This window comes from Poecile atricapillus, chromosome 14, assembly GCF_030490865.1.
Source record: "Poecile atricapillus isolate bPoeAtr1 chromosome 14, bPoeAtr1.hap1, whole genome shotgun sequence".
Classification (NCBI taxonomy): domain Eukaryota; kingdom Metazoa; phylum Chordata; class Aves; order Passeriformes; family Paridae; genus Poecile; species Poecile atricapillus.
In genome coordinates, this window is record NC_081262.1 from 3,842,583 (window position 1) to 3,864,776 (window position 22,194).

Below are 22,194 nucleotides of genomic sequence, written 5' to 3' on the forward strand. Positions count from 1 at the left end.
AGCAGGCAGGTCTCCCACCCAACTGTGAAATAAAATATCTAGAAGAATGATGGAGGGAAACAGCACATTAAAGAATTACAGGATTTTCTTGGCAGTAGTGTGGCACCTGAGGTAAGGTCCTGCTTGGGCAGGAGGTACATGGAATGGAGCCTGAGGAGGATAAAAACACAGAGTGAGGGGATAGGAGCAGATGTGTTCCTCAGGGAAAGTGAGCTGCCTGCATGTAAATGCAAGTGAAATGCAGCAGTGCTGGTTGGGATCATGGAACTTGTTTGTTTTCCTCAGCTTCTCTGCATCTAACTGGGAAAGGAGCTTCCCACTGGTTTTTGACAGAACATGGTGCTGGGCTAAGCACACGGAGGTAAATGTCAGGGAGTGCTAAAAGAACTTAGAAGTAGCCAAGTCTCCTCAGCAAAAGAGCATTTACAGCCTGAAAGTCTTGTGGCCCTGGAGGAGCCTGGGGTGGGAGCAGTGGAAGGGGAAGTTTTGGGTCTGGACACCTCAGAGCCATCATGAGGGCCAGAAAGAGACTGGTACTCAGCTGCTGCCTCCTGAGAGTGTGAGCCCAGCTGAGAATTATGGACTAAACTGGTCTCCAGACTGTCCCTGAACTGGTCTCCAGACTGTACCTGAACTGGTCTCCAGGCTGTCCCTGAACTGGTCTCCAGACTGTCCCTGAACTGGTCTCCAGACTGTCCCTGAACTGGTCTCCAGACTGTCCCTGAACTGGTCTCCAGACTGTCCCTGAACTGTCTCCAGACTGTCCCTGAACTGGTCTCCAGAGTATCCCTGAACTGGTCTCCAGACTGTCCCTGAACTGTCTCCAGACTGTCCCTGAACTGTCTCCAGACTGTCCCTGAACTGTCTCCAGACTGTCCCTGAACTGGTCTCCAGAGTATCCCTGAACTGTCTCCAGAGTATCCCTGAACTGTCTCCAGACTGTCCCTGAACTGGTCTCCAGACTGTCCCTGAACTGTCTCCAGACTGTCCCCAGTCACTGCAGCTGCAGCTGAAACATGTGAGGCAAATTCTGGGTGCAGAGCAAGTGTGGTCAGCAGCAGGGAAAGGGAACACAGAGGAAGCTGCTGTGGCTGGGAAGGTTTCTCAGGGAAATGACTCCTCACCCAAGACCATTGTGCTGGGGGAAGAGAAGAATCCTGTGGTAAATACGAGTCAGGACGGCTGAGCCCTTTTATGTCTTTCACTGAGAGTTCTCTTCTGCCTGACAGCGTGAGGTGGCTGCCAGAACAGAGGTTTCTGTGTGGAACAAGCGGGGGAAAGGACTTTCATCTTGAGCAAGAAAGAGCTTTTGTGTCTGATGAGAAAGGGCCAGGGCTGAGGGAGCCCCAGCAGAGCAGGAGGATGCTCTGGCCAGCACAGGGAGCTGGGACACAGTGGGGCTCAGCCCTGTAACTCCCCAGTGGGGCTGTTCCTGCCTCTTATTATTCCTGGCTCTGTGTTCCCATTCATCAAAGGTTTCCCTGACTGCCTTCTGCAATTACACACCTGGCTTTTTAACCTTACACAAGTCAGACTGGGTAACACAGAGCTTCAAGCCATTTGGCCTGGAAAACTTCTAGGGATGGAGGATGCACAGCCTCTCTGGGCAATGCTTTAATACTTAATTGTCTTAATAGGAAAAAAGTTTTTCCTTTGGCACATAATAACCTGTACTTCCCCCCCTGAATAAAGGCACAGATCAGCATGGATAAGACTTCTGGCATTGCAGAAAGGTCATCTCTGTTGTTGTCATTGAGCTGTGTAATAATAAATTCCATCTCTCAACTGTAATTTCAGATTTGCAGATTAGCAGAAGTCTTATGATCCGCCTCTTTCCTGGTATTCTGGAGACACTGCTAAAAATAGAGTAAGTAGCAAAGCTACCTGAAATGGTCTGAGCCTAAACAGTGGTAAAAACTAATTTACGGTGAATGTCAGTTCTGGCTTGTTTCCAAAGGAATGTTTTGGGACCACTTGCTATATACTGGAAATTGTTTGGTAAGGATTCGTTGGTGAACAGATGAATCAAAGTGACATTTCCATTACCAACAGGAGATCTGTCGGTGGCCAGAATTCATGGGGAAGGATGTGGGATGATAGTATGACTTTTCATTATGTTTAATATTGTCAGAGAAATTAAATAGCCACTATTATTCATCTCTGGGGTAGTAACGTATCTGAATAGTAACACAAAATGGGAGATCTGATCAAAACCCACTGACCCAGCAAGACATTGATGTGTATTTTAATCACTCTCTTTGGGCCACTCAGATAATTTACTCTTCATAATAAATCTGCAAGAAGCTAGGATTTGCATTTCTCAGGGCAGTGCTTGGGAGGATCAGTGTTCTGTCCTTGTGTGTTGGTCTGAAGCCCTTTGGGACGCCCCAGTGTCGCTCTTGTTCCTGGGGGGAGCAGCATTAAGGCCCTCAGGACATCTACACTTTTGTCACCTGCCTGTGGGTTGAGAATAAGTGTCCAGAGATGATTTATAGGGCACTTGTTTCCCTGTCAGGCTCTGAGGAAGGGAGGGGTCTGTGGGGGAGGGCTCTGCTCAGAGTGGAAAAGTAACCACTTACAGAAATGGATGGATAGGAGAAATGGAAAAGGGTCTCAGGAGGCACTTTCACCTTGGAAAACAAAGATTGTAGGTTTATTGTGAAAATTACTGAAGTCAGGTTGAAATGGAGTGTGCCAGAGGCACTGGGTATATAAATGTATAGAGAACACATCATGAGGAGCAGACATTCAGGTAGCACTAATGGAGAAGGCATTACTGGTAATTAATGGCACTGCCCAAACCCTTGTGACTCGCAATTCAGGACAGATGATGCCTGTAACTGATATAAAGATGCAGACAGTTGCCTAAAACTTGCTGTGCTGTATTGTAAGTCATAAAGCAGAAGAGCTGGTGGACTTGTTTTGCATAAAGCATTTGCATTATGCAGGGATATTATTATTAACAGTACAAAGGGGTAACCCTTGAGGTCATAAAATGCATGGTTCAATGAATGACTTTGACTGCAATTATGCATTAGAGATATTAATGAGAAGGCTGATAAATGAATTGGTGATGCATGTAGATTTAACCACAGCAAAGAGCCCTCCAAACCAGTGCTACAAAAAGTTTGTCATTTATCTTCTTTATCCACTGATGCAGATGTAAATTAAGTTTCTTTTATTCTTTTTAAGATGTTGTTGTTGTTAGAAGTTTGTTTTTATTGTAGTAGTTTAGTTTTTGCAGCACAGAGTTTATTATTCAGGGTATTTTTTTACTGGAATGCTGTCTATCAGAGGGGTTGGACAAGCTGACCTCCAGAGGCTCTTTCCAGCTGAAATTATTCTGTGATTCCATGAGCAGTATGCATCAGGACCCTCTGTTTAACACAACTTATCTGCTGTAGAATCTGTTCTGCCAACTGGAGCCCATCGAGCCACAGCAGGGGGGATATTAATAGGTTGCTTATTTAATGCAATCAATCAGTGCAAACTACAGATTGCCCGAGGCTGGAGAAAGTATTGTTGTCCTCACACTTCTGACCAGACATCTGCTGTGGGAGATGACACGGGGAAAGGCAGGCTGTGCCAGGCTCTGAGGACCTCAGGATGCAGGCAGGATGAACAGCCATCCCCTGAATGAGTGTGATGCTAATGACTCTCCATCCGGCCATGGCTGGAAAATAGCAAATGTAATGCCTGGAGTTAAGAGAGAAAAGGAAAGAAAGCCATTTGGTCTGGTACTGGGTCTTGGAGCTCGAGAATATGTGTTATGGTTTAATGAAGAGTAGGAAGAATGCAACGTGGATTTAAAGGCTAATTTTTCACCGTGTGTCTGATTGCCTGCTCTGCCTGTCTCCATACAAGTGGAGGTGATAACATTTTGGAGAGAAGGCTTATTTATGCTAAGGGGCCGTGCAGGAGGGGTTGGAATCAGTGTGAATTGTCCAAGAAGAACAATGGCTGAATCTCTGTGAGTGTCACAGTAATGGGGTTGTGTAATTGCTTTCCTGTCTGAATACCAGGCAGCAAGACCCAGAGCCTGAAGAAAGAGCAAGCTTGCAGCAGGGCACATTCTGGCAAGCACAGGATGTTAAAAATCAACGCCAAAAACATTGCTTTCAGGCCTGTATATTTAAGACACTGCTCTCTTAGTTTGGTTGTGCTGACTCAGTTCTGTGCTCTGCAGGGAGAAGGGCTCTTCCTGCAGGTGTGGGCGGCCAGCCCTCGCCCTCCTGTTGTGCTGGGAGTGGGTGAATACAGAAAAAATAGACTGGACACAGAAAAACTCTTTGGGATTGTGGGCAGACAGCTGTGCTGCTCTCCCCGGCATAGCAGCAAGGAAAGCTGAGACTTGTGGAAGCATGAAAGGACTTGGTAATGCCCATCAACAAGAGGAAAATGAGTAGAAAATCAGTGGATTTTTCTACCTCTATAGAAATCAGGGAAGGTGCCTCAAGTACAAGGAAATGCTCACAGAGATAATGCAGTGACTGAAGATTGAGACATCTTCACAGAGCAGAGCTGCCTTTGAGCTATAAATGCAGCAGAGGGAAAGGAAGAATTGAGGAGTCTGTAAAGGACCGGTGGAGTGGGTTTGTCCTGCAGCTTTCTTCTCCTTCCCTCACAGCTGAGGGCTGCTGTGGCTGGCAAGGCTCTGGGACAGACTGTAGGGCTCAGAAGGTGCAGATAAATAATAGTAATAGTAATAGTAATAATAGTAATAATAGTAATAATAGTAATAGTAATAGTAATAGTAATAGTAATAGTAATAATAATAATAATAATAATAATAATAATAATAATAATAATAATAATAATAATAATAATAAGACAGGCCAGCTCCAGCCAGAATAACCTGGAATAACCCAGAATAACCAAATAACCTGGAAATTCCATTTGAATAGCTAAAAGCCAAAACTATCAGGGTAAAAGACCTGATGCACATCTCCAGAGTGTGTGGAGGTGATTCACAGCACAACTGACCCTGTAGAAGATGACACAAACCTGAAAGGGACCCAGAACTGACATTATTTGACAGAACCAGCCCTGATGATGTAAAATTAATAAAAATAATTCATGGACTTGTGCTGGATCTGAGGCATGAGGAGAATGAGGCTAAAAGAGAAAATCTGAGCATATTGTCTGGCCTCATGAATATGAGAAACCATAGAGCCTGTTCTCACAGGAACAAATGTATTAAGATTTTACAGGCAGGAGGGCAGGCAACACAACATATAAAGATTGATATTGCTGAATGTGTTTTTGTCAGTTCAGTGTCCAGTGGGTTTATGGAAACCTCCAAAGAGAGACCTTGGAGAGAGCTGGGGGTCTGGTTTGCCACAGAAAAATGAGTGTGAGCAGTGCCTGTGTGTGTTCTGTGGGAGGAGGATCAGCCTGGTCCCACCCATGTCATCCAAAAGGACAGGTTTTCCTACGAGAAAGAGCCATGAAAGAAGAACAGGATGCAGGGGGTGTTTGTGTGAGGCTCAGACACCCTTTCCACAGTGCACAGAGCCTTCACTGGCTTTGTGATGGTGCACCCTGGGGGACTGGCTCTGAGGGGACCCTGCATCTCCAGAGACTCCGATCATCCTACTCCCCCTGTGCCCACCTGTGGAGGGAATTGGCTTTTCCTGTCCCTCTGGGTGCTGCCACTGGGCACACACAGTGCACAGCTCTGTTATCCCTGCAGGTACCTGGAGGTGCCAGCTGTGGCTGTGGATCTTGGCTGCAGCGTGGCACAGAGGGGCTGCGTGGGCAGTGCCGTGCCTGTGTCTGCACAGCAGCTTGGAAGTGAAACAAATTGTTGTCAACAGGGAACTTAAACCAATGTCTTTGTGAGTGCAGCACAGCCCATCCTGCTGAAAGGCAGGTGGGAGCTCTGCCACTAAAGTCGGTGTCCCCATGGAGATGTGCCCAGCAGGTTCAGAGTGTGGCTGTGGCCCCCTCCCATCACCCAAGGTGATCTGTGGTGGCACTGGCAATGAGCTGCTTTCAGTGTTTTTGTAATTGTTTTTTCTCCTGCCTGTTTTTTTTGGAATAAGCTTGAGGTGGATTATAGCCCAGCAGAGGGGAAGAGGGGCTGAACTCTCAGGTTACCTCCTCAGGGCCTGGCAGGAGCGGCAGGATGGACGTGTTCTGGGGTTTGATGGGTTTGTCACGCAGACCAGGGAAGGGACTCTTTCCAAGAAGTGTCACTGGCTCTGAGAGGGACTGGGTGAACCAGTGGGGAGTGTGGCTGCCACTGCCACTGCACAACACAGCACGAGGACACCGCTCCAGCCCTCCACTCTCACCTTTACAGAGCAGGCTGCACGGCCTGTGGCAGAACCTGGGGGACAAACTGCTCACCCATGGCACATTGCTGGTTCCCAGATGGGAAGGAAGGAACTCCAGGATCATTTTCCTGTGTTTCCCCATCCTCCTTCCCTTGGGACAGGCTCCATAGTGGTGCTCACTTTAAGGGACCCTTGCAAGGGGCCACAACCTTTCAGCTGGGTTAACCCATCTGAGCTGCTCTGTCAGCCCAGTCAGCACAGACTGGGAGAGCTGGAGGTCGCAGACCCTCCCGTGTCTCACTGCTGGGTTGGTGATTTAGGAGCAATGGCAGAGTTTTGTACCCTGGCCCCTGTTTCCTGGCATGGGACCTGGTTGGACTCACCACAGCTGCTCACCACTGTGCCCTGGGTTTGTGCCCCTGAAAACAAGGATTCAGTTGGGCAGAGGAAGGTTTGAAATTCCCAGGTCTCATTCCAGTTGTGTTCAAGTTACGATGCTGATTGATTTGATGTGCAAAGCATTTTTAGACAAATAAAAAAGAACAGGCACGATTTTCTAACAAGTAATGTCATTTAATGAATGATACACTCTAGAAAATAGAAACTACCCAGATGCTGGTTGGTTGGTCTGTTTGGGGCTGGGAGAAGGCCCTTGCTTGGACGTACAACGCCTTCGTGGGATTCTTTTGTCAGCATTTGTAGTTGCTGGAAACAAGGAAACGTCCATAGATTGAAAGAGACACCAAAGGAGCAATTGTTTTCTAAAATATGGGAAGAGTGCAGGATGCCCTCCCAGTCTGTGTCACTGGGCAAGTGGCATGAGGGCTCAGAGCTCAGCAACACCTTCCCAGACAATCCATACCTAAAAGGGACAGACTCAACCGACGGGAGCTACCACAGTCCAGTCTCTGAAATCACCGCAGACCTGGCGCCTTGCTCAACACCCCTGGGCTCTGGTGCTACTGCACTGCTCTCTGGGTGCCTTTCTGCATGTGTTGTGTCTCTTCCCTCAAGGTCTGGCTGCTAATTCCAGGGAATATGCTTTTCAGAATGTCACAGTAGACCATGTACAGCTCTGGGTCTATTTTGGGCTTGGGCAGGGAGCGGGAGTTGCAGGCCTGCTCGGCGGCTGGGCGCTGTGGCCAGTAGACATCGCTGAAGAGGACGGTGAGGATCTTGTGGGCAGCCTTGTAAGGGTCATCCTCAAACTGCACCATGGCCTTGAGCTCCGTCAGGGTGTAGCCGTTGTACCTCTTGCTGTCCTCAGCCAGGGGCTGCACCGTCTCCCCGATGTGTCTCACCTTCCACTTCAGGCATTTCAGGTCTTCCTTTACATCCTCTAGCTCTTTCTCCATGGCTTGGAATTCCTGTGTGGTTACAAATCTCCTGCCAAGGAAAGAAGTGGCAGAGACAGGGTGGAGTTGAGAGGCTCGGAGCAGCGGGATCAGCCCAGCTTGCCTGGGGTTGGAGCAGACCGTGGAGGTTTGGGAGGGACATCCTGGCCATGTCCCTGAGCACCATCCCCTGCTCTGCTCTGCTCTGCTCTGCTCTGCTCTGTCAGGCTCCAAGTGACAGCAGAGCTGTGCTCTGCTGGTACAGGGGAAGGTTGTGCTGCCTCGTTTGGAAGGAAAGGAGGCACCTGAAAACTGTGCCCTGCTGGAGGAGCTGAGGTTGGCAACCTGCCCCAGGTCTGTCATGAGGTCTGGAGAGCTAACTGGGTACATGGAAATAGGGCATTTTGCTTCCTGGGTAACAGGGTTTAATGGAAGCACAGCAAAATTAACACTGGGAACATCTCAATCATAAAAGATATCTAATTTTTTTTTTATGGGGGATCTCTTAATGGTTCTATACCAACATGGGCCATTTGAGGACTTAGACACCTCTGTGGTCTGGATACATACCTCTCATGATCAGGATCTTCCAGATCTGATTCAAACCCCTTTCCTGTATTCTTTAATTCAGTTTTAGAATAGCCAGGAGCCTGGGAACTCTCTTCAGGAGTCGCTGTTGCTGGAGGCCTTGTGCTTGTCCTGGTTGGGGTCAGTGTGTGATCTGAAGCTGAAGCTCGTACGTTTTGTGCTGTGTGAGGACAGAAGGTGGAGAAGGAAGCTGCACTGATCCCTGGGCTGACAGGAGAGGAGTCAGAGTATTGCTGTGGCTTGGCTGAGCTGGGTGTTAGATTGAGCCTGAGGCTGGCTGGGCAAGATGCTGGAATAGTCCTTGCTCCGAGTGGGCTGGAACACGATATTGCTAAATTTGTATCTCTTTGCTCAAGTGGTTGAGGGTTTGGTGATTCCCCTGGGGCCAATCTAGTGATGGAGGTGATGTCCAGCAGGGTTTGATCCTGAACCATGGAGATCTGGCTGGTTGGTTCTGATGAGAGTGAAGAGCTGCTTGATGTGTCGCTGGAAGAGCTTGACGTAGCGAATGGGGGTATTTTCTGAGCATTATGGTCACTCCTGTTCCTCTGCGGGCTAGTGACACTTAGAGCTGGGTGTTGTGAAGCCCTAAAGAAAGACAAACACACACTTTTTCCTCTGGACTGGGCTAAAGGCTTATAAGAAAACTTTAGGCCTATTTTGGGACGATTTTAAGCCTGTTTCCCACAGCTGCATTTCCCCACAGGCTGATTTGCCTCTCTATAAATGTCTGTATAAAACCCTCTGCTTCTCATGACCAAGAGCAAAGCATTTGTGAATAAGGCACATGAATTCAGGACCAGCTCCTCCCTGCTGTCAAGTGAGCACGTGTCAGCCATCCTCAGTGTGAGAACCACTGGGACATCCACGCTCTCCTTCCCAAAAGTCACACTGCTCTGCCAGAACCAAGCGTTTGGTGCTGGGGAAGGACAGGAAGGGATGAAAGCTGCTGGCACAACGACTGGGAGAACACAAAAACCTGGCTGCAGGTGGCCACAGCACCTCTCCCTGCCCATCCTGGCCAGGGTGCAGACCTGCCTTCATTCCATGGACCCTCATGCTTCAGTCTCCTGGGAGCACTGCCTGGGAACCCAGGGAATTAGAGGATGGCTGAAATTTTCTTCGTTTGTCAGTACTGATGGCAAGAGAGGAAGATGTTCCACCTCTGTGGCCTGGAACTGTCCTGGCAGGTAAGGAGTGCAGCTAGAAATGCCTTGACCTTGAAGGGGAACACAACAACAACCACTGTGCAGATCATGGTGCAGGACTTCTGGCAGCCAAAGGACATGACAAGCTTTTGTAGTGATGCCAGGGACCAAATGAGTCTTTTTGTGCATCTGGTAAATTCTTGTGGTGGAAGACAGAAGCAAATCTTGGTCTGGGTGGGATGTGGGAGATCTGTACATGAGGTCCTGTCCTGTCAGCACCAGCACCCTGAATTAGCTACACAGTCACTTCTCCTCCCTGCACCTTTTTCAGTGTTGGATGCAATCAAACACCAAACATTTAAGGTTCTAAAGAGCATGTCTCACACCTCTGGGCTTCAATAGGGTTAATTTGCTAAATCACAGCTTAATTATCAGGTTTAAATCAAATTTAAAGGTTTTATAATTGGAAATGCAGACAGTTACAGAGCTACTGCAGAAAAGCAGAGCCTAAAAGGAATCCTAAAATGGGTTATGTAAAGGGCAGGAGAGAAAATAAGCACACGTGTGTCCCAGGGAGCACCTGGGAGTGCCTTGCCTTCTTAACCTGGCTAAACAGGGTGTCCAAACAGTGAGAGGCCACGAGAGATATTGGGAATCTCCATCCTTGGACATGTTCAAATCTAACTGGATGAGGAATGAAGCAACCTGATCCAGCCTGGACTTTCTGGGAGCACAGGACTGGACAAGAGCCCTCTGGGGTCTCTGTCCTCACTGTGTTACTCTGTGGTTCTGCCTAACTGTGATAATAATTTATTCCTCCCCCAGTTCCCCTTTCTCCTCTCTTTTCTCCCCTCTGTGTCCCATCCTTCTCTCCCGTTGGAGCCTCTGGGCTGTCCCTTTTCCACTGACTTTATAGTGCTCGTTACAGGAGAATCCCTCATGAATAAAAAGGTTTTTAGAGGTAAACCAGAGTTATTTGGCTCAGAGGGATTGCTGCCCCTTCCTTGCATGTCAGGGTTGGTAGCTCAGGCTTTGGACTGTGGGAGACAAGAGACAACCCCATTTAAAGGCAATTAAAACAAAAAAATGCATTTTTGCTGTTAACATTACATGCATTTATCCAAAAATATCTCACCGTGTAAAACTATCTGAACCTGAACCAAGAGCAATCCCTACCTCCATTCTAGGGGGAATAGGGTATGCACAGAAAGTGAAAGGCTATTTGGGTGCACACACAGTCTGAAAGGCTTCATTTCACATGTTTAGCAGTGTGGGACAGGGTTGGCTTTTGTGGGGGGATGGTTTGGGGAGTTTTTTGCATAAATCCAGGATTAGCTGTAGGAGATGAAGCATTTATTGAAAGATGCAATTTAAAAGAGTGACAGAAAGCACGTTTCATAACTAATCCCACTGAAATTTATATAAGAAACCTTTCAATTCACCTGTGTACTGGAGGAAACAAAAAATGTATTATAACCTGTCAGCTTATTTTGCTTCCCTTTTCCACCCCTTCGTTTTCATGGACTGCCGTGCTCCACATGGGACTGCATTTACTTTTATCATCCTCTTTATCTCAGAAACAGGAAAACTGGTAGCTCAAGAAGCAATGTCAAAGCAAAATGTCAGTCTGGATGTTAGCAGAGGTAAAGGACAGAACTGAGACCTTTAGCTTTGGAATTTCCTAGTGGGCAAGGCTTTGCCTGAAGACAGGAACGAGATTCCCACTGCTGCCAGTGCAGCAAGGCTGGATCTTCGACCTCAACCATGGTGCTTTTTCAGAGGGGATTTTTCCCCCCCCGTTTTTTTTTTTATGTGGTGAATCACTATGAACTGAATAAATTACAGGAAGAATTGCAAGACCTGGAGTTGGAATCAATGCTGACATGAAATAGGCAGCTGATTGCAGCTGTCAGGTACCTCCACAAGGAGAAACCTTGGCTCAACTTTGAGCGACACTTCAAATGCGTCAAGCCCTTGTTGTCTGCCGCCTCCCAGCCTGTGCTGCTCAGCATATAAAGCATGTTCCCCGTTGTCACAGTGACCTTGGCTGCCGTCTGTGCCTTGCCCTCTCCAGCTGAGCTGGTGCTACAGACTTTTTTGGAGACATTTGAAAGTTGCCTGCACATCCAGCACCACTTCGCTTCCATGGCGCTCACGACCGAGGGAAAACAAAACAAACCAGTGGATATTCTTTTTCTTTTTTTTTTTATGAATCATTCCCACCGTGTTTTAAACCTAGAGTTCTTCTGATGAACTTGTCTGAATAGAAGAAAATTACACTATGCTTTAGAGTGAAGCACTGAGGGATTGGTTGCATAAATCTCACTGTAGACAGCCGGGGTGGGAGGATGGTAAAAGAGCTGTGGGATGGACCCAGGGGAAATGCCTACAGGGTGATGACATGAGAATAAAACTATTTTTTTCAAGGCCTCCTCTTTGTCAGGTGACCCTTCTGAAATGCCCACGCTGCCAAAACAGTGACATGTTATTTCTTTAACACTGAATTAATTTTGAATAATCTTTCAGTTTTCTACAAAAGAAGCTGGTGTCCTGAACTCTGGGTTTATCTGCCTCAAATAACACCAAGGCTTTCAGCCACAGACAATAAGAATTTGCTGTTTCCTGCTCAGCTCTTCCACTTCTGATCTATTTATCTCTTCTTTGGCTTTGCCACCACACTTATCCCTCCTTGTTCTTTGTGATATTTCTCCTGTCTCTCTCTTGCCCATTGGACATTCACCATCTGCACCTCTCCCAGCTGCCCCGTGGGATCCAGGCTCCTCATATTAATGCCTCATGGTGGGCATGGAGGAAAGGGTGGAAGTGGCATGGACATACAGATGTCTGAAATCAGGGACTATTGCTGGCTGCAGCCTAATAACAGTGAGCATTTCTTCCTAATAAATTACTGTGCAACAACAAAAATATCCTGATGTGAAACTTCTCCTGTATTTTTGTGCAGTAGCTATACACAGCTGGAGCATCGAGATCTCCCAGCCCTGCACTTCTGAAAGAAAAAGCTGAGACCTCCAAGGTCAAAAATGACAGCAAATAGACTTTAAAAGTGTCTGGAAATGCTACATTTGGTATGTCCGGGGGTATCAGATGTATAGGGGCCAGTGCCATATGTTTGCACAGGAAGGCAGCTTGGGGAGAGCAGAGGATGCCAAGTTATAGTTAGAGCTCCCTGGTGCTGTCCTCAGCTCAGGTAAGTTTAAACCCTGCTAGAGGGGTTTAAAGGAAATAAAATAATTTTCTTTTTAACTCTGTTAAAAGAAAATTATAGGTCGGTGATGGACCTTAAATGGTTTAATAGAGAATTATCAAGACTGAATAACTGCATTGTCCTGATTGAGACTCCTCTGGATTCAAGCTTCTGATGGAATTTCTAATTTAAGGCCACTTCTCAAAACAGAGAGCTCAGTCTTTCCAACAGAGGAACCTGATATCCTGCCCTGGCATGAGGCCCTTTGTGCTACCTGTGCTCCCACAGTGCTGTTGGGCTGCTCAAAAACCTTTAACATTCTCTCTTCCAAAATCACCTGGCCAGGTAGGGTTTGTCTTCCACAAGCGCTCAGCCTTGTTCTCCTCTTTACAGCTTTTGCTCTTTCACTCCTCAGGGACACTCCCCCAAATCCTTTCCTCTCCACAAGGACAGATGTCCTGCTGTGTGCTCGTGGGAGGACAGGAAGATTGACGATGCCTGAGGATGAGGCAGCATTCCTTATCTGCAGCTGGGTTCAGATTGGAGCCTCCTCAGAGCACTCCTGGGTGAGGGCAGCTGGCAGGTCCTGCAGGGAATGAGGTGCTGGTTGAGGAGAGCAGCAGGGATGACTCCAGGTGGTGCCTCCTGGTGTCCTGCTGGCACGGGACCACCCCTGTGGAAGTGTCCATGGAGTGCTCCCAGTGACCTGCTGGCATTTCTTCTGCTGGTGGCACGTGGCTGCTGGCTTGGTCTGTTCCAGGTGATGTGTCCCCTTCCTCCACACCAGCCATGGGGTCAGTGTGACCTTGGTGGCTGCTCTGCCTTTAGCCAAGCCCTTCTCACGCTGTTCTCTCCCCATTCTCAATCCTCTGCTGGCCACAGCCCCTGGAACGGGGAATGTGACAAGGACTGGGGGTGTGGGACCCTGGAACCAGCATCAAGGAGGATCCTGGGGTCAGGCCCAGGCCAGTTATGGCTTGGTGGACTTGCTTGAGGAAGGAGAGGTTCATCTGAGCATTGTGAGGCTTTGTGCCATCCCAAGCAGCAGTAACTAGTGGTTTTTCCTCCCTAATAAGCATGGATAATGAGCATTTTGCAGTTTCTATTGGATTTGTAAGTAAACTGTGAAATGAGAGCACAACTTCACTCCTGTCACTTCATTAATATTGATCTGATTTCATTACAGAAGGATGTGAGGCTGAGCCTGATGGAATATTGAGGGATGGCCACTGTTCTTTAACCTGGCTCTGGGCTTCTCGTTTGGGGTTTTCTTTCCTGGTGCTGTCAGCACTCTATGGGGTGAGCTCTGGGTCCTTCAAAATGGAAACACTTGGGACAGGGCTGGCCACAGGACCAGCAGAGCCTGTTCCTTGGAACACCTATTGCCAAGACTTGTTATTGGTTCTTTGAAACAAAGACCTCTGGAGAGGCTTTGATAATAAAATAAGCACATCTGAGCACCCACCAGGAGCTTGGCAGGTGAGGAACTTTCTCAGGAAACACGACCCAGATCAATTTTGTACCAATAGACATTTTCAGGCCTGTGAGAATGAAGGACATGGATCTGCCTGTGGAAAAGTCCATGACTGACATGACATTTTCAAGGAGCAGGAGTTACCAAGTGAGCTGATGACAAACTGAGCTGGAGAGCAGTGCCAGCACTATCATGCCTGTGGGGACACCACCTGCAGTGACATAGGACTGGAGAGCTGTTCCAGCAGGTCTGGGGAGGGAGCAGGACCCTCAGGGGTTGGGGTTACAGACACCAAGCTTCCATGAGTATGTGGCTGAGATGTGCATCTCAGCAAGACAGAGGCAGCAAAATGCCATGAGGTTTCCAAATTTTAACAGCGCAGAGCCAGCAAGTCACTCTCCCAAGGCTCCCTCCTGCTGAATGAAGGATCACTTGCTTTCTTTCCAAGGAAATAGATGCATGAAACTGCACACATCTTTCCTGGAGAGTAAAGAAAAAGTATAGTATTCAGAGCAGGGCAGGAGCCATGCTCCAACATTGCTCTGTACATTGAACCACTGATTCCCATAGAATAAAGCAAGAGCTTTTGCAAACACTGAATAAAAGCACAGCAATTTCCAGAGAAAGTGCAAGAAATGGCATTAATTATACTAACGTTATTGTCTACCAAAGCTGCTTTCAATCATTTTTATATTCAATAGCATGCATCATCATGAATTGGTGATAAATATAGATGAGAAAAGGTAGTGATAATGAAAGTTATACAGGTGTAAATTAGAGCATATTTTTAAACTACTATGAAGTCACAGCTTCTTGAGATAACACAAAATTATAGGATATGTGCACATCCTAAATTGAATGCTGGAGAATTCTGTACTGTTCTTATGCTGGTTGGTTATCTCTTGGGCAATGCTGTCTTTGGGAAAGCAACAAACCTCTGTTCCCAAAGCTTCCTACTCCAAACCTCATTCTGTGCCCCGGGGAGGCAGCGTGGGGACAGTGCAAGCCATTGTGTGCAGGACACATTCGAGCCATGGTCACTTACTATTTGGGGAGCAGCTATGGAGGCACTGTAACCTCAGGTCCCCAGCCTCAGCCCTCTCCTCCTCAGCCCTGGAAAAGAGAATATACAAGTAGCACCTTCAACAGAAACAAAGGCTGCTCCCAAATGTACATAAATGGAAGGGTCAAAACCAGTAAGAGTCCAACGTACCTGGGCTCCTCCATCTACAGCCAGGCCCACCATGGAGATCGTGATGGGCTCAGGAAGGACTTGGTTCCCCTTGGCATTGCCCCTCTTGGGGAGAGCTCATGTTAAGAGGCCATGGGGAATAGAAATGAGGGGTTCAGGGCTGCATCTCTCCACTCTTTACCTCCTGAGGATGGATCTAAGCACCAGGGCCCAACAGCATTGTACAGTAGGTGTGTGTTGGAAGTGGGGATGGTGCTTCTGCTGCACCATTTCAGTGCCAGTCCATGTGGTTTCCAGAAGGAGCAGCTCTGTGGATAAAGCTTCCTGTGTTGCAGGATAAAGTACAGAACAAATCCAAGGCAGGAGGTGGCACTCATCCCTGTGCACTGGTGAAAGAGGAATAGGAAGATTGGAAATATCGATGTCTGTGTGAAGAGCTCCTGACTCTGCCAATGGGAGGTACATTAGGTCAGGAGCTGAAACCCTGCTCAGGTACCTGGGTGACCAAGGAGGAAACCAGAGCAAAAGGTTGGCGTGTCTTTGGAAGGCGTTGGTATGATCTGCACATCTGACATGAGCACAATGGAGTCAGGGGAAGCCAGCTGTGAGTATGATACATTACAGAAATGTGCAAAAAGGGAAAAAATAGCTTGTGAATGATGATTTGAAAAGTTCTGGTTCTCACAGGGTTGGGAATAGTCCTGATTTATAAGCTCTGCAATAACTTTGGTCCTGCTGTCTGTTTCAAACTGATCCTAGTACTTAAAACTACATTTTCTGTCCCTGCAGAGATATTTTGTCTGCACTGCTATCAATGGCAGTTTGAACTCAGCTCACTCCAGAATTTCACCAGTAGCATCTGCCTGCTTAGGTTGGTGTTGCAGATCAGAGTAAGGGCCCTGTCAGCAAGAAAAATGTTGTGAAATCAGCTGCAGTGGCACAATGGGTGTTGATGGACAGCTGCAAATGCTGTGCTACGGATGGGTGAGCTGGGGGAGGCTGAGTCTTCCAGATTTATTTGCTAAAAATGTTGGTTTAACAGCCCCTGGTGAGTGAGACTGGCTTCATGAGGCTGGGTACCAGACTGGGACAGGGCTGTGCTATCTCTGGGGTCCCCCCTCTCTCTGGTGCCAGGGTGGGATAACCCCCTGACCCCTCTCTGTGGTGGTCTCAGCTCCAGTGGGACCCTGCACCCCTGACCAGCCTGGATGTGCTCCCAAAATCTGCTCTTGTCCTCACTGGAAGAGGGCCATGGGTAATTCCAGTTTCCTGACATCACAAATTTTCATTCCTTGCCTGAGGCAGTGATGAGCTCCCCACAAAGATCCCACTTGGATTTGATTTCCACCCTTTCAGGCCCCTTATCTCCTCAGGCTTCAGTCCTTCACCCAAGCCTGGACATTCCCTTGTGCTCCCTGGAGCTGTTCCTGTCCTTGTCCCTGCAGCTGTGCCCCCTGCCCAGGGGCTCCCTGTGCCCCACCAGCAGTTCCTGCTCTGTCCCCAGCAGAGCAAAGGAGCAAAGTTTCCATTCCTCACCTGAAAGCAAAACCCAGCAGAATCCTGGGTGTGGTGGTTTCACAGTAATTGACTGGGAGAAGGGAAAGGTGTGTTGGGGGAAAGCAGGGAGTGGTGCCCAAAAGGGTTTTTTAATATGTGAAAAAAAGAAAGCAAGAGTCTGAGAATAAACTTGGAAGGACATTGAGCCTGGGTGAGCTGGCTGTGCTGGCCCTGCAGGGATGGATGTGGTGATGATGGTGGTGGAGCTGGTTGGTCTAAACGAGCAGAATTCTTGTGAATGTAGGGACAAAGCTGCCAAAACAGCAGGGCAGAGCTGAAGCTGCTAAAACAGCAGCTACTGAACAGCTGGGCAGGGAAAGAGGAGAAGGTCTGTCACCATTCCTGCAGCTGTGGTCACAGAGATCAGCAGACTTGATGGGAGAGAACAAAGAATCCCTGTGCCTTTGGATTGTCTGGAGGGATCCTCAGAGGAGGGAGGGAGGAAGGAGGGAAGGAGGGAAGGAGGGAAGGAGGGAAGGAGGGAAGGAGGGAAGGAAGGAAGGAAGGAAGGAAGGAAGGAAGGAAGGAAGGAAGGAAGGAAGGAAGGAAGGAAGGAAGGAAGGAAGGAAGGAAGGAAGGAAGGAAGGAAGGAAGGAAGGAAGGAAGGAAGGAAGGAAGGAAGGAAGGAAGGAAGGAAGGAAGGAAGGAAGGAAGGAAGGAAGGAAGGAAGGAAGGAAGGAAACAGGAGGGCAGTGAGGGCTCCTCTTCTATTGGCTGGGGTAAACCACAGACAAGGGACTGTGCTCATCACCACATGGGGCAAGAGTATTCATGTAAAACAGAGCAGAAAGAGAAACTGGGAAGGGATGGAAGAGAGATATTTGTTATGAACTGACAGCCAACAAACTGAAAAAACAAAAAAAGATGAGCAAAAGTTATAGATAAATGTTCATTTCAAAGGAAAGCAAGAAAAAAGGAAGGAAAAACACTTGAAGGACAAAGACTGAAAGCTGACTTTGCAGATAATTCTGTTAATTTTATAGAACACTTAAAGCATGAATAATACCTCCAAGTCTGTATAATTGGCCTGGTTTTCTTAGAGAAACCCTGAGGGCTACTGCACCTATTATATCTGAAGAGCTCTGGTATCTTTTGATTTCATAGTGTGAGCTACAGGGTCTGTTTTGTCTGGACTTTTCGAAGTATCCCAGGCCTGGATAGGATGTAATTGTTTGTAACACCATGAATGTTTGATTTTTCAGCAGCTGCTGAAATGTTTTCCCAGTGGCAGGAACAATGAGATGCTCTGGTTGGGTTTGGGATGCTCAGGGAGGGTTTGGGTGTGCTCCTGGGGGACTGACTGAGGGCTGCTAACTCCATGTGCTGGCCAAGGTGGAGTTTTGCCAGGCTGTGGAGCAGAATTCGGAGTGTGCACAGATATTTGTGTGGTGTTAAAGGGCTCCCCCACGCTCTGCAGCCCCTGGGATGAGGAGGATGAAGTTGGGGAGCAGCAGGGCACAGAGGGCTGTGCAAGGGGAGGGGATGGGAGCTGCTGGAGGGGGGATCAGCACAGCAAACCATGACATGATGTGGCTCATCCCCTGCACCTCCTGCCCTGCTGGGGGCTGTTGAACTCTCAAGGGACCATTTCAGCTCTTGCATCCACATTTCCAGCCAACCTCCTGCTGTTACATGCAGTTGCATGCAATTAAAATGAAGCACAATGCAGTGACATAGTTGAGAAAACACGTGCAAGATTAGCAGCATTTTACTGACAGTACTTTCCATAAAGCAAATTTCTTCCCTGGGAGCAAGGGCCTGTAGGATAATATTCAGACAAAAAAGTTTTATCACGCAAAATGGGGCTAACATTTTCCTTCCCTGAGACCCAGATGATAAGTGGAACTGCTGGGAATAATGATAAAGCTTTAATTTTCAGCAGGCATACAAGAAAGTGCCTGTTGCACAGGGTGTGTCCAGCACTGAGGCTGGATGTGTGCTCCAGGTGGTGCTGGATCTGCACTGAGGCAAAGAAACAGGCAAAAAGGGTGAAGATATGTGCAAAGTAACTTGAAGGAAGAAAGGCTTGGAGGGTTTTATTCATGAGGTATGAAAAGGAACATGGAGGTGGGGGAGTAGGAGGGAATGTGAAGTATCCCTGGGTATGTGCACAGGAAGGAAAGAGGATTTATTTTATTTTCTATTTGTGCAAAGGCAGATGGGAGCTCGGGGAAGTTGTGTGGGACTGAGGGCACACACAGCGTGCAGCAACAGGGTGCTGCTGATGGACAGTCCCTGGACCCTGCAGTCAGAGCATTCCCAGGGCACAGCAGTGAAGATGAGCATGAAAACAAACGCTTTAAAAATTAAAAAAAAAATAAAAATATATATTTGTATATTTCTGCACAGCTTTGAATCTCTAGAATGATCCCATGGTAACACTGTCTCTGGGCTTCCTATTATGTATTCAGATACAACAATTAAAATAATGTGATATAAAAAAAGAGAGTCATAATCATGAAGTTAGGGAACACCACATGCTTGAGCTGAGTGTGCCAAGTGCGTGTGGAAGGGCTGGGAGGAGGTGACCGAGGAGGGAATTGCTGGGGGTGGAATTGTGTCATGCAAGAGGAGCACAAATCAAACCCACAATGCCCATGTGAGAGAAAGAGATCCCTGTCCTCTGGGCCATTAATGTATTTTGCTATTTACTGTTTCAGAAAGGGCAGTAGTGATATTTCAACAAGTTTCCTTTATATTTCCCAGTCTATCTCAAGATACTGTTCCTTATAATTCTCCTGGGCTCTTATCTGCAATTCTCACTTCAATAATTTGTCTGTTTTTCCTCCCTGAGTGCTGATTTACCCTGAGGCACACATTGACCCCTTTCTCTTCACTGTGTCTGGGCTTTCTTTTCTCCCACAGAGAATATTTTAGAATTCACTGTCATGTCCAAATTCAAAATTAGGAAAATCATCATTGTTTTCCTCATTTCTCTTTTCCTTCCAGACTGTCTGAAAGGTAGAGTGAAAACTTGGATGTTAGCAGGGAGATAACTGCAACAACAGAATAATAAATGAGATAAACAAGGAAAAGCAATAATCATGGAAGCTCTCTAGTTCTGCCCTCTCAGGAGAGCTCCCCACTCTGCTGCTGAAGTGCTGATCAATCCAAACCTTCTGTCCCCTCAGAGCTTCCCAACCACTCTCTTCCACCACAGAGGAGCTGCCCCACTGCTCTGACAAACAGAAATGCATCCTGCTTGTATTTTCTGCCCCCAAAATATCTTTATGTCACTTCAGGCCATAGACTCTTGGTGAGGATTTCCTGTACTTCTCAGCTCTTCATCCTGTGAAGGTCCATCACCCTGTGGAGCCCATCCCTGCTGGGGGAGCCCAGGATCTGTGTGTTCTTCAAAATCCACAGTTTTAAACAAAGCCTGGAGTTTGTCTCCAAAGAATGAGGGCAGGAGGTTCCTGGAGCAGCCACGGGGGCAGCTGCTGGGCAGTGCCAGAGCATCTCTGGGCCTTGGCACCCACCAGGAGTGCAGCAGAGAGCCTGGTGCCAGGGTGGGTGGCACCGTGGGGGTGTCCCTCTGTGTTTGTGTGGATTTGCTCCAGAGGATGGGTTGTGCAAAGCAGCCAGGGATGGATTGTGGGCACGTGGGAGATGGCAGCTCCAAAGTGGCCTGGGGGTGGCTGGAAAATGTTGGGATTATTGGGGGGTGCCTGTTGCACGTGCTGAGGAAGGATGGGTGTCACATTTAGTACACCCCCACGACTTTACCTTTCTAGAGAGGGAAAATCAGCTTACATTGGCAGCGCAGCTTTTTGTGAATTGGGTGCATATTGCAAAGATTTTAATGAGTATAGGAGGAAGGGTGGGCACTGGGACATCACAACATTTAAGAAATACCAAACCAGGGAGGACCTTTTGCGTTTGCCTTTCACACACACCTTTCCCAGGTGTCTCAGAGCCTTCACCCACACGTGCTGAGGTGGGTGAGAGCCTGGGTTTTCTGAAACCAGCAGGATCCATGGAAACCTCCCCTGAGCGAGTGACTGACTGCACTGACCTTTCTCTGAAGTACTTGATGGCTTCCTGGTCTAGGAAGTTCTGCTCTTCTCGAAAGCCCTGCTCAAAGATTTTGCGCTTGTGTCTGAACTCAATGACAGTCTTAGTGTAAGAGTTGAGGGTGGTGACGGAGGCCGCCATGCAGCAGGTGAAGGAGCCCCACGCCAGACTGTGGAGAGAGAAACCAGCAGACACAGCTGGGTTAACACAGCAGCTCAGGTTGTATTTCTGACACAAACACACAGGCTGGGAGCTGGCAGGGAAGGTGGAGGTGACAAACACATTCTGCTCATCTTACCTCGAACAGCCTCGTGCTCAGGCAGGCAGGAGGCTGGGCTGGGATCAGCCCTCACCCCATGGAGAGCCCCGTGTGAGGTGAACACTCACACCAGGGCCAAAACACTCCCCATCTCCCTCCAGAGTGCCTCAGGCCTTGCAGACAAGCGCTAAAATCCACACAATCCTGGAAGGAGCAATGCCCCAGAGAGCCTTGGAGCAGTTTCCAGCATCCGTGGGACAGTGGCTGCACAACACCACTGCAGGGATGGTTTCTAATCTGGTTTTTATGCCTTCATCAGAATACTGCATTTCCTTCTTTCCTGGGTCATGGACACCTCTGCCATTCCTGGCTTGTGGCTGGTCTCTGAAATCCTGACCAGAATAGAAGCCAACAGTTCCATTTCCAGTTTCCTGACTGACTCCTGGTGTGAAGGCAGTGCCAGCCAGCCCTGGCCAGCCAGGGAGGCAGAGGGAGAAGGGCAGTGGAAGGAAGGAAAGAAGGAAAAGGCTGGCCCAGTGGCAAGCTGGAGCAGCAGTGAGTGTTGTCCTGGCTCTCCTGGCAAGCAAGGCCAGCTGGGAGCTGCTCTGTTCCCTGCCTGTGGACAGGGTTTCCCCCCAGCTTCTTTTGCTCTCCCTGACCTCAAGTTCAGATGGGGCTGGCGAGGGACTCATGGCCCCAAGGAGTTGAGATGCTTTTTGAGCATGAAATGAGGCTGCATTCCTCAATTCCTCCTTTTGTCCACAGATCTTCTCTGCCTTCCAGCTCCCCTTGGCTTGACTCATCAACTCTGGCTACACAAAGTTCACAGTGGCTGCCTAACTGGGCTGGATTAACTCCATCATCTGTGATGCTGACATGCTTTACCTGCTCCTTTTTGCACTTTTTCTATAACAAATTGATCTGAATTATGCAGAGCAGAAAGAATCCAGCCCCAGTAGCATTATCTTATAAATACTCATTGTCAACACAGCCCTCAGCATGAGCTATTTTCCCATTCTGCAAAGGACCTGCGGACAAGGAAGCAGTTTCTCATTTCAAATTAGACAAAACTTGAAAAAGAGCACATATTCATGGACTGAAAAATCTGGGGGAAAAAATGGCTCAAGTAAACAGAAATGGCTCAT

The 22,194-nt window shown here is 48.0% G+C and overlaps 1 protein-coding gene across 1 annotated transcript in view; it reads right to left on the minus strand.

Annotated features, from left to right (window-relative positions):
• Nucleotides 1-6,945: 6,945 nt before the first annotated feature.
• Nucleotides 6,946-22,194, minus strand: part of GSG1L (GSG1 like) — a 55,849-nt gene continuing 40,600 nt past the window's right edge. Inside the window, exons 5-7 of the mRNA XM_058849722.1 lie at nucleotides 20,792-20,959; nucleotides 8,183-8,788; nucleotides 6,946-7,664 (exon numbers count right to left, since the gene is read on the minus strand). Of these exons, the coding sequence (XP_058705705.1) occupies nucleotides 7,238-7,664; nucleotides 8,183-8,788; nucleotides 20,792-20,959 (1,201 nt within the window). The 3' untranslated portion in view covers nucleotides 6,946-7,237. The remainder of the gene's footprint in view (nucleotides 7,665-8,182; nucleotides 8,789-20,791; nucleotides 20,960-22,194) is intronic.